The 10,653-nt window shown below is 73.5% G+C and overlaps 2 protein-coding genes across 6 annotated transcripts; one reads left to right on the top strand and one right to left on the bottom strand.

Annotated features, from left to right (window-relative positions):
* Positions 1-324: 324 nt before the first annotated feature.
* On the top strand, positions 325-2,071 carry TSR3 (TSR3 ribosome maturation factor). Its single transcript, XM_062180577.1, has 6 exons — positions 325-451; positions 545-749; positions 931-1,124; positions 1,305-1,481; positions 1,575-1,638; positions 1,858-2,071. The coding sequence occupies exons 1-6, from the start codon at positions 340-342 to the stop codon at positions 2,069-2,071; spliced, it is 966 nt and encodes a 321-aa protein (XP_062036561.1). The 5' UTR covers positions 325-339.
* A 180-nt stretch (positions 2,072-2,251) lies between these two features.
* BAIAP3 (BAI1 associated protein 3) lies at positions 2,252-10,237 on the bottom strand. 5 transcript variants are annotated; one of them, XM_062180570.1, is made up of 33 exons: positions 10,110-10,237; positions 9,852-9,980; positions 9,706-9,808; positions 9,400-9,507; positions 8,944-9,003; positions 8,774-8,840; positions 8,504-8,699; positions 8,263-8,307; positions 8,083-8,160; positions 7,909-8,011; positions 7,657-7,764; positions 7,486-7,581; positions 7,303-7,406; positions 7,094-7,214; positions 6,832-6,956; positions 6,671-6,761; positions 6,526-6,582; positions 5,944-6,041; positions 5,818-5,869; positions 5,603-5,733; positions 5,397-5,520; positions 5,175-5,318; positions 5,015-5,099; positions 4,749-4,969; positions 4,600-4,668; positions 4,433-4,512; positions 3,828-3,936; positions 3,572-3,643; positions 3,418-3,498; positions 3,221-3,341; positions 3,029-3,152; positions 2,722-2,927; positions 2,252-2,635 (listed from the first exon to the last, which is right to left on the bottom strand). In XM_062180570.1, the coding sequence occupies exons 1-33, from the start codon at positions 10,235-10,237 to the stop codon at positions 2,532-2,534; spliced, it is 3,540 nt and encodes a 1,179-aa protein (XP_062036554.1). In that variant the 3' UTR covers positions 2,252-2,531. The 5 variants fall into 5 exon arrangements, with proteins under 5 accessions (XP_062036554.1, XP_062036555.1, XP_062036556.1 ...); XM_062180571.1 differs by having other exon boundaries at positions 9,706-9,786; positions 9,893-9,980; XM_062180572.1 differs by having other exon boundaries at positions 9,400-9,438; positions 9,706-9,786; positions 9,893-9,980.
* Between the last annotated feature and the right edge of the window lie 416 nt (positions 10,238-10,653).

Raw genomic sequence — 10,653 nt, 5'->3', positions numbered from 1 at the left:
CACGGGAGCGCCGGCGCACGAGTGACGTCACCTGAGCGACCGGAACCCGCTGCGGCGGCGCTCGCGCTTGCGCAGACGCCCTCGCGGGGCCGCTGCCCGCCCTGAGCCGCCGGAGGGGCGCGCGAGAGGCCGGGGGCGCGGGCTGGGGGGAGCTCAGCGCGCGCCGCGAGCCACAGCAGCAGCAGCGATAGCAACAGCAGCACGACGCGCCGCGGACCCGCAGCCATCGCCCCGCCGCACGTTACGGAAGCGCCGGCGCGCGAGTGACGTCACCCGGGCGACGGGAACCACGGCGGCGCCCGCGCGTGCGCAGACGCCCGCGCGGACCGGCTGCCAGCCATGGGCCGCCGGAGAGGCGTGCGAGGGCCGGCGGCCGAAGGCGGCCGCGATCGGCGAGCCCCGGGCCGCTCCCTGAAGGCCTTCGCCGAGGACATGGGCGCCGCGCTGCCTGGTGAGTGTGGGCTGACCCAGTGGGCGGCCGGGCAGGCGGCCGGCCCAGGGAGCCCCCGGCTGAAGCCCCGGTCCCTTCTCTCTCCTGGCGCAGCGCCCGCGGAGGCCGACGGCGGCGCCGGCCCGGCAGCGCTGCCCTGCGTGCTGGCCATGTGGGAGCTGGGGCACTGCGACCCCCGGCGCTGCACCGGCCGCAAGCTGGCCCGCCTGGGCCTGGTGCGCTGCCTGCGCCTGGGCCGCAGGTTCGCTGGGCTGGTGCTCAGCCCCGCGGGCGCCCAGTACGTGTCCCCCGCAGACAGGTAGGCGTGGGCGCCCGCCGCCCCTGCGCCCCTGCGCCCCTGCTCCGGTTTCGTCTGCGCGGGCGGTGTGCCCCCACTGCAGGCCAGAGCCCGCGCACGGGAGCGAGCGCCCCGGGGGCGTTTGGGCCGCGCGGTGCCTTCCGGCCCTGACGTTCCCCGCCGCCTCTGCGGTCCCTGGCAGACAGCTCGTGGCACAGGCTGGGGTCGCCGTGATTGACTGCTCCTGGGCCAGGCTGGACGAGACCCCTTTCGGGAAGATGCGGGGGAGCCACTTGCGCCTGCTGCCCTACCTGGTGGCCGCCAACCCTGTCAACTACGGCCGGCCCCGCAAGCTGTCCTGTGTGGAGGCGTTCGCCGCCGCCTTTTACATCGTGGGTGCGTCTCCCCGCTGGCGGCCCGGGGCGGACGGCGGGGCTCCGGGCAGGCGCACCCCGAGGTTTCAGTGTCCACGTTGAACACCGCCTGCAGGGCTGGGGGTGGGCTCCTCCGGGGCAGGCCCCGATGGAGAAAGCCTGGGCCTGGGCAGACTCGGGCTGGGGCCCCCTGTGCCCCCAGGCCTCGCGGAGCTCGCCGGCCTCCTGCTGCAGAAGTTCAAGTGGGGCCAGGGCTTCCTGGACCTGAACCAGCAGCTGCTGCAGGCGTACGCGGCCTGCCGGGGGCCCGAGGAGGTGCTGCGGGCCGAGCAGGAGATCCTGGCCGGCGCCGAGCACGGAGCGCAGGAGCAGGAGATCGGTGAGGCCGGGAGGCGGGGGGGGGGGGGGGGGGTCCTGCCCCTGCCCGGAGCCGACTGGGAGCTCAGCTTCCCCCCTCCCTCCATCGCTGCAGACCCCTTCGACGTGGATTCGGGGCGAGAGTTTGCGAACCTCAACAGACCTGTGGCCAGCGCCCGGTAGGTCCTTGGGCCGCCCCATTTGGCCCCAGCTCAGAGCCAGCGCTGTCCTTGACCCCGGGGCCCAGCCCCTGCTGCTGGGGAGGGGGTGTCTGGCGGGAGAGGGTCTGGTTTAGAAAGAACTGGAAGGGAGAAGTCGGCCCCCAGGGGCCCCGGGCCGGCGGGCAGCAGGGAGCGCCCTCAGGCTGGCCAGGACATTTCAGGCCCCCTCCCCCCCAGGCTGGCCGCCGAGGACTCCGGTGACGACTCGGGTGACAGTGACGCGTCTGATGCCAAGGGCGGGACAGACAGCAGCAGCTGCTCCGGAGCCGGGGACCCAGCTGCACGAGGGGCCGAGCCGCGGCGAGGGGACGCGGAAGGAGACGCAGAGCCGGAAGCTGCACACACTGTATTGTCGCGGCTGGGGCGGGGCGGGGCGGGCACTGCGCAATGAAGCTGCAGGCGCAAGGCCCGGCGTGAGCCTCTTGCTTTCCCACGCGGCTCTGAGGGAGACCCCACCCAGCAGAGGAAGCCTGTGTGGCCACACGCGTGGGCACCAAAGGGAGCGGCTGACCGCCAGCCTGGGGAGCCGTCCACGAGGGCAGGGGGCCTGCGCGCGTCCACGCTGGGTGACCTGGCCTCTGTTGGGTCTGGGCTGCAGGGACCACTTCCCTCCAGAGCCCCCGGCCTAGTCCCTGCTGGGCCACACCCCAGGCCCCTGCTCCCTGTACCCCAGGTGCCGCCTGTGGTTTCCTGGGGAGCACGGGCACCCCCAGGGCCAGGCCTGCCCTAGCGGGGCGCGCTGGGGCATGGGGGTTCACAGCACACACCAGAGATGTAGCCAGGGCAGACAAGCAGGGTCAGCCACAGCACACAGCGGGGGTGGGGGCGCCGGCGCCGCGGGGGGAGGGGCCTCAGGGGTCGGCCTCCATGCACTTGTCCATCTCCTTCAGTCTCTTGACGAACTCCTGGGCCTCCCTGTTGGTCCGGCCTTCCAGCATCCTCAGCGCAGACCTCACTGCGGGGCGGGAGTCGGGCATGTGGGAGCCAGGCGGGCCCGGCCGCCCTCGTCCCCCGGCGCCCGGCGCCCGGCCGCCCGCTCACCTTGGGCCCTGGGCCGGCGCAGGTGCAGGGTGACCGGCTGCCCGGCCCTCGCGGCGCCTCCCGCCTGCGGCCTCGCCACGCCGCTGACGCCGCCCAGGCCGAGGGCCGCCTCCCCCGCGAAGTCGTTGGTGGACAGCCAGTCGTGGTCCATGACGGTGAACAGCACGCAGGCGCCGCGGCGGCGGCAGGCCTCTGCGGGCACGGAGCTGGGACCGGGCCGGAGGCGTCAGGCCGGGGCCCGGGGCGGGCGGGGCCAGAGGCGGCGGGGCGGGGCGCGGGGCGGGGCCCAGGGCGGCCCTACACTCACAAGTAGAAGAGCTCGTCGTAGACCGGGTGCAGCGTGCGGGCCTTCACCTGCGTCTTCTGACTGCGCACCAGTGGGAACAGGTGCGGCGGGCCCAGCTCCACAATGACGAAGGGGTCGCTCAGGCCTGCGGGGCACGGCCGTGAGCCGCCCGCCGCCGCCCTGCCCCGCCCGCCGCGCCCCGCCGCGCCTCACCGTTGGCGTCCAGGGGCAGCAGGTCGGCCGCGTGCAGCACCTCCACCGCCAGCCGCTGCTCGGCCGCCTCGTAGTGGCAGCGCACGCTCAGGCGGCCGAAGCGGTTCTGCCCCAGGGACCCCTGCGGAGAGGCGAGTGAGCGCAGCCGGGCCCGCGGGCCGCGCCCGCCGCCCCCTGCCCCCCGCCCGCCGCCCTACCTGCTTGAGCTTGTCCAGGTAGAACTGCTCGATGCACTCGCGCGTGGAGCTCTGGTGCAGCCGCAGCTCCTCCTCCAGCCTCTGGGGGGGTGCGTGACGTCACGGCCCGCCGCGCCCCTCCCCCGGCCCCCGCGGAGGGCGGGCCAGGCCTCACCTTGTAGCTCCCATCTCTCAGGCTCTCCAGGGGCAGGCCCTGGCCCTCGGCGTGGAAGAAACCGACCAAAGCCTGGGGCAGGGCAAGACGGAGACCGTCGCGGGGTCGGGTGGAGCCGCTTCTCGGGCCCGGGCGCATCGGGGGCCCGTGGGAGCTCGGAGAGCGCCTTTATCTGAGGCCAGCCAGGTGGCCGATGGGCTGTCAGGGGAAGGGCCCAGGGCAGGCCCTCCTGGGATGGAGGCCGGCTCGCACCCACCTCTAGCGTGAAGTGGAATCGGCCGTAGAAGTCAGCGGAGACGTCGCGGTTTGCCCCCAGCGCCTGCAGAATCGCTTGCAGCAACAGCTCCCAGAGGGCCTCCAGCACCCTGCGGGACCCCTCCTCAGCCTCCGCCCCGCCCAGCCAGGGCTCCGCCCCGCCCTCCTCAGCCACGGCTCCGCCCCGCCCTCCTCAGCCACCGCCCCGCCCAGCCACGGCTCCGCCCCGCCCTCCTCAGCCACGGCCCCGCCCAGCCACGGGCTCTGCCCCGCCCTCAGCCTCCGCCCGCCCCGCCCTCCTCAGCCACGGCCCCGCCCTCCTCAGCCACCACCCCGCCCAGCCTCCGCCCCGCCCTCCTCAGCCACGGGCCCCGCCCCGCCCTCCTCAGCCACGGCTCCGCCCCGTCCTCCACGGGCTCCGCCCCGCCCAGCCACGGGCTCCGCCCCGCCCTCAGCCTCCGCCCGCCCCGCCCTCCTCAGCCACGGGCTCCGCCCCGCCATGGGCTCCACCCCGCCCTCCTCAGCCACCGCCCCGCCACGGGCTCCGCCCCGTCCTCCACGGGCTCCGCCCCGCCCTCCTCAGCCGTCGCCCCGCCCCGCCCGCACCTGCTCAGGCTGTCCTTCACCAGGGAGGCGCTCAGCAGCGCCAGCTTCTCGTCCAGGTACTTCATGAGCGGGGCCACAGCCTGCGGTTGGAAGCCCAGGCCAGGCCTCAGCGTGGACCCTGCCCGCTCCTGGCACACGCTCCCCACGCCGGGCCCGGGCTCACCCACCTCGTCGTTCTGAATGGAGTCAGGTGACAGGCTGATGTGCTGCACGTACTTCCTGACGTCACCGACCATCTGGGGGGGGGGGCATCGCTCAGCACGCCAGGCAGGCACAGCCCCTCCCACACTGGGTCCCAGGTCCGGCCCCCGCCCACCTTGGCGGTGAGGTGTGCGGTCACGGTGCTGGCCTCCCGCTGCAGGTCCTCGTCCAGGGCCTGCACGCAGCTGAGCAGGGGGCGGGGCAGCGCCGGGGCCACCGAGGCCGCCTCGGGCCACACCAGGCCTCTCAGCGCCTGCCCCGAAGCCTTGCGCACCTGCTCCACGTTGTTGAGCACCACGCAGAGCTGCAGAGGGGCGGCCGGGGGTGCTGAGTCGCCTCGCCCGCCGCCCGCCGCCCGCTGCCCCGCCGTCCCGCCAGCACTCACCGGCTCTTCGGCGGCCCCGGGCTGGCTGTCCACCTTCTTCCGAAGCAGCTCCACGTACAGGAGAGTGGCCTCGCACATGTCCTGGGGGAGGGCGGCAGAGCTGTGGGCGGGGCCCGGCCGCCCCCTTGGTTGTGCCCCTCACCCCCCGCGGCTGACCTGGCTGAGCTGGAGGCCCAGCCCCTGGGCCTGGGCAGCATCGGGCCACGCCAGGCGCGCCCAGAGCTCCTGGACGTGGCTGAAGCAGAGGCTGGCAGTGGCCGCGGAGCTGCTGTGCTTGGAGGACGCGTCCACGGGCTCCAGCTGGGGGGAGGAGGAGGAAGCAGCGTCGCTGGGGCCCTGGGCAAGCCCCGCCACCCTGGGGCCCGAGCCTCCACTCACCGTGTCCACCTCCACGGCTCCCTGAAGCCGCCACTTGACCTGGTCCCGCAGCACCTGTAACCAGAGCTTCACGGCCGGCAGGAACGGGACATGGATGCCGGCCAGGGCCAGGGAGCGGCTGTCCCTGGCGGGGGGGTGGTGGTCAGAAGTCGGCTCCGGCTGCGGCTTGGGTCCCAGGGCCTGTCCTGGGGGCAGGGGGCGCTCACCGGCCAGGGATGCAGCCCCAGAAGCGCTGGGTGTCCGCCAGGGTCAGGTAGAGCTCCAGGAGCCCCGAGGCCACCTCAGGGGTCATCCTGGGGCTCAGCTCCTCCGTCAGCACCCACGCCTCCTCGGCCACCTGCCCAGCAGGCTGGGGTCAGGCCGGCGGCACCGGGGAGGCCCCTCCCAGCCCCCTGTACCGACGCCGGCGGGCCCCCCTCACCAGACGCTCCAGCTGCCGGAAGGTGAGGGTGAAGAAGTCCACCTTGAGGATGCTGCAAAGGACACAGCTCAGCCCGGGCGCCCCACGCACCCCGGGCCCCAGGGCGCGGGCGGAGGGCCGGCCCACCTGTGGAAGAGGCTGGCGTAGATGCCGTAGCAGGACTGCAGGTCCTCGTACACGGTGTCCGCCAGCTTGACGAGCCCAGCCAGGCGCTGTGGCCCTGGCTGCAAGAGGCCCGGCTTGCACAGAGCTGGCCTGCACCCCGCACCCCACACCCTGCAGGCCTGGCCCCCCAGGACCCTGCTCCCCACAGGCCTGGCCCACTGGACCCCTCACCCCACACCCTGCAGGCTTATACCCCGCACCCCACAGACCCCACCCCACACCCTGCAGGCCTGGCCCCACAGGCCCGGCCCCTGTGAACCCCTCATCCCACACCCTGCAGGCCTAGCTCCCCTGGGCCCCTCATCCCACACCCCGCAGGCCTGGCCCCCCTGACCCTGCTGCCCGCAGACCTGGCTCCCCTGAACCCCTCATCCCACACCCTGCAGACTTAGACCCTGCACCCCACTGACCCGGCCCCACACCCCGCAGGCCTGGACCCCTCATCCCACATCCTGCAGACCCGGCCCCCTGACCCTGCTCCCCACAGACCCGGCCCCCCTGACCCTGCTGCCTGCAGACCCGGCCCCCTGACCCGAGCCTCACCTGCTCTCGAGGGCTCTTGGCACTCAGGAGTCTATTGTACCAATCATGGTTGCCTCTCTGCAGTGGAAGAGAGAGACACGGGCAGGGGGCTGGCACGGAGCAGGACCGGGGGGGTCTCCGCGCAGCCCACTGGGGCCCCCCACACCTTCAGAGCGGCGGCAATGTCCATGCTCAGCTCCGTCTCGAACGGGCAGATCTCAAAGGACGGCTGGAAGAGCTGCAGCTTGTCCAGACACCTGGGAGCGCCGGCGATGAGCCCCGCCCCGCCCCGCCCCGCCGCGCCCCCGCCGCGCCCAGGCCACCCACTTCAGCAGCAGCTCCAGGCGGGACACGGCCGTGCTGTTGGTGGCAGGGAAGTAGTGGCGGAGCTGGCGCAGCAGCCGCAGCCCAAACTCGGAGAAGGCGGAGAAGCTGTCAGCCAGGCTCTCCTCCTGGGGGACAGCAGGTGCCGCCGTGGGGCCCGCGGGCAGCAGCGGCTGTCCCAGCCTGTGTCACTCCCGCGGCCCTGCCCCAAGCCCACGGCTGCTCTCCCCCGACTCCCGGGGCACCTGTCAGGTCTCACACCCACCTGCTCCTGGGGCAGCGATGCCGCCTCCTCCCAGTGCGCCTGCATGTCCTCCAGCAGCCCCAGCAAGTAGCCGTAGTCCAGCGTGCGGGTCTGATGGTGGCGGCTGCTGACCTGCCAGTGCCTGTGGGCGGGGCCCCGGGCCGGATGGTCCAGCGGCATCCCGCCCCGCCCACCCGGAGGCCCTGCCGCCCGCGGCCCCGCCCACTCACAGCACGGCCAGCTGCAAGGGCGACAGGTCGCTCTGGGCTCCGTGGAGGCAGAGGACGGTGGTCCCGGGGCCGCTGAGCTCGCCGCGCCAGCTGCTGGAGTCGGGCTGGGGAGGCGGCGGGGCGTGGGCGCGGGCAGGCCCCGCCCCCACCCGGAGCCGGGGCGGGGCGGGGGGCGCCTACTACCTCCTGGGCGCGGTGCTCGAAGCGCAGCACGCGGCTCAGCAGCAGCAGGTAGGACAGGAAGCCGGAGCGCCCGCGCTGGCTCATGACCGTGTCCCTCTGCAAGGCACAGCCCGGTCACCGGTCACCCGCGGCCGAGCCCGCGGGCCGGGGCGGGGGCCCCCCAGGGCGCACCTGCGTGGTGACGAGCTTGAGGACCAGGTGGCAGTCTCCCTGCACGCGGGAGGCGCTGGAGCGCGGCTCCAGCTTGAACCAGCGGTCGACGCCGGCCACGGGCACCTCCTGCGGGAGGCAGGGCTCAGACCCGGGACCCCGTCCCTCTCCCTCCCGCCAGACCCTGGTGGGGAGGGGCTGGGGCTCAGCTTCCCTCCTCCCGGGGAGCAGGCGAGTGTGCCGCCCCGCCCCCACCGCGTGCTCCCCACGCACCCTCACGGGGACGTTGAGGCAGCCCAGAAAGTCGTCCGTGTGGTCCTCGGCGGGCCCCGCCGTCCCGTTCGCCCGGGCCGACTTCACGATCTGCTTGAAGTACCTGGGGGTGCAGGGTGGGGGTGGGCCGGTGTCCCCAGGGACCCACCGCCCAGCAGGGTCCCCCCACTGCACCTGCTCATGCCCTTCAGGCCGATGACCTCGTTCAGCTTCCTGCAGGCTTCTGCCAGGGACACGTCGTCGTCATGGTCCCTGGGGACGGGGGTGGGGTGGGGATGGACCGGCCTGGTCTGCAGCCCCCCCCCCCCCGACCAGAGGTCCCACTGCCCTGCCCCGCGAGGCACAGGCCTGTACCAGATGTCCAGGTGCAGCTGGTCCGTGTGTACGTCCTGGATCTCGCTGTGGGGGACAGAGTCATCGTCAGGCCCCCTCCCAGGGCAGGGGCAGTGGGGAGCCGGGCGCGGCTGCTCCCAGGCTGCCCGGCTCGGTCCTGACTCCGCTACGTGTCGCCGCCGCCAGCCCGGGAGGCCCCCCCCCCCCCCCGAGCGCCTGGCGCCCCTCCCGGGAGGTGGCACAGGGCCGGCGGGGGGCTCACAAGAGGAAGTGCTCCTTCCACTCGGGGTTCAGGGTGCTGCTCTTGACCTCCGTGACCTGGATGCAGCGGGCGGGCCGGGGGCCGCTGCGCCGGCTGCTCTTGCGGAAGCCGAAGCGCTGCTCCTTCTGGCCGCTGGGCTCGCGCGGGGCGCCCGAGGCGGGCAGGATGCCCAGCATGCAGTAGGGGTCGCTGAAGCCTGGGGCGGGCGGCAGGGCCTCAGCGCCGTCCACACCTGCAGCCCGCCGCCGCCGGGCCCCGGCCCCCACTCACCATTGGGGTCTTTGGCCAGAAGGTTCTTGGCACGCATGACGGAGACTTTGAGAGCGTAGGTGGGGGCCTGCGGGCACAGGGGCCTCCTGGACACCCTGCCCTGCACGGGCCTGCCACAGCCCCACCTGGAGCCCCCGGCTGGCACGTGCCCCGGTGCGCGGTGGCCTTACCTTGGCCTTCTTCACACGCTCGATGGCTTCGCCGTGCTCCTCCGGGCTGGTGCCGAACACCTGTGGAAGGGCTGGATGACCCCCGGGTGGGGCTGGCCGCTGTCCCGGGGGCCTCACTAGGAATGTCCCACTGCAGGGGCAGGAGGGTGCACCCTAGGGTGGGGTGTGGCGGGGGCCAGGGACGTGCACGTCCAGAGCCGGTCGTGGTGTCCTGGCTGGGGCGGGGGAGCGGACGGCACCCAGGTGGGGAGGCCAGGTTCCCCTCCCCGGCCCGTTTGTTGCGTCCTCTGTACGTGTCACTGTGCGTCTGTCCAGCTCTTCCTTGAGGGGCCTTCAAGTGGACATTGTGGAAAGCGGCACGGGTTTCCAGCGCTCTGCACTAAACTGTGACTCCCACGCCCCGCCCTCCTCTCGGCCCCGCCTCCAGGGTGCGGTGTTGAGCCGGCGGGGGCTGACCTGCCGCAGGTAGCCCAGGAGGGCGTCCTCGTCGTCCACCTGGTCGGGGCCCATGGTCCCTGCCCGGTAGAGGACGGTGTACAACGCCTCCTCATACAGCATCTCCACCTTGGGCAGAAAGGGGGTGGGGGGCCGCGCTGGGCCTCAGCTGGGGCACGGGGGCTCCTGGCCACGCCCACTGGCCACGCTAGCCCCTGCTTCAGCACCTTGGAGCCTGCCCGCCTCCCTCTGGACCCTGCACACAGGAGGTGCTGTTGCGAGGCTGGGGTCCCCTCCCTGGGCCCAGGCCCTGTCCTGCAACTTTACCTCCTCCTGGGTCAGGGCTCTCAGGCCGCGGTTGGGGTCCACGGGCTCTGCTGGGGCTGGAGAGCCACTGCGCAGGAGGACCTGTGAGGGAGCCGGGGTGAGCCTCGGCACTCACCTGGGGGCCGCCCCCATGGCTGGGCCCGGACGGGTGGGGGCCGGCAGGTGCCCCACAGCAGGGCGCCCTCACCTCAGGGCACGGCAGGCCCTGTCTGCCTTCCCCCTTCCTCACGATGGCGCGCATCTGAGCGAAGAACTCCACGCCGTCGCCGGGTTTCCTGGGAGGAAGGCCCTGATCGGCTCTGGGCTCATAGCGGTGCTGGTCCCGGCTCGGGGCTGGGGGCACTCGAGGGCCCCCTTGGGGCGCCCGCAGCCTGGAGCCCAGCCCTCCCAGGTCAGGCACCCACCAGGCACCCACGACGGCCTCCTGCGCGTCGGCGCTGGCGCTGCCCGGCTCCTCGGCCCTGCGGCGGAACGACGGGCACACCTGCACCTGCCTGAGCACGCTGCTCTTGATCTCCAGTAGGGTGGACATGGCGGCCACCTGCGGCGAGAACACGGCCGCGTCAGCTCCCTGCCCACGGGGGTACGGGGGGTGGGCAGCGGCTTCTGCGACCGGGGAAGCTCTGTGTCCCCTGCAGGGTGGCTCCGGGCATTTGGCGATGTGTGCTGTCCACACTGAGGTCAGCGCCGGGCTTCACTGGGGAGGGGCACGCTATACCGTATTCTGTCCCCACAGACCCCCGTATGCCTGGGCTGGGACCCTGGGGAGGTGGGAAGCGTGTGTCTCCTGTGGCTCTTCTGACAGGACCAAGGTGTTTGGAGCAGTGCCCAACGTCCCCAACCCCTAGGCCCACTCTGGGGCCAGGGCAGGTGCCTGGTGCCCGCTGCCTCTGTACAGGAGGTCAGAACCTAGCCCAGAGGTGTGGCCCCCCAGCTGGGGAGCAGAGG

Source organism: Lepus europaeus, chromosome 21 (genome assembly GCF_033115175.1).
Source record: "Lepus europaeus isolate LE1 chromosome 21, mLepTim1.pri, whole genome shotgun sequence".
NCBI classification, from domain to species: Eukaryota; Metazoa; Chordata; class Mammalia; order Lagomorpha; family Leporidae; genus Lepus; species Lepus europaeus.
The sequence above is the reverse complement of the archived record's forward strand: the minus strand, read 5'-3'. Positions and strand labels throughout refer to the sequence as shown.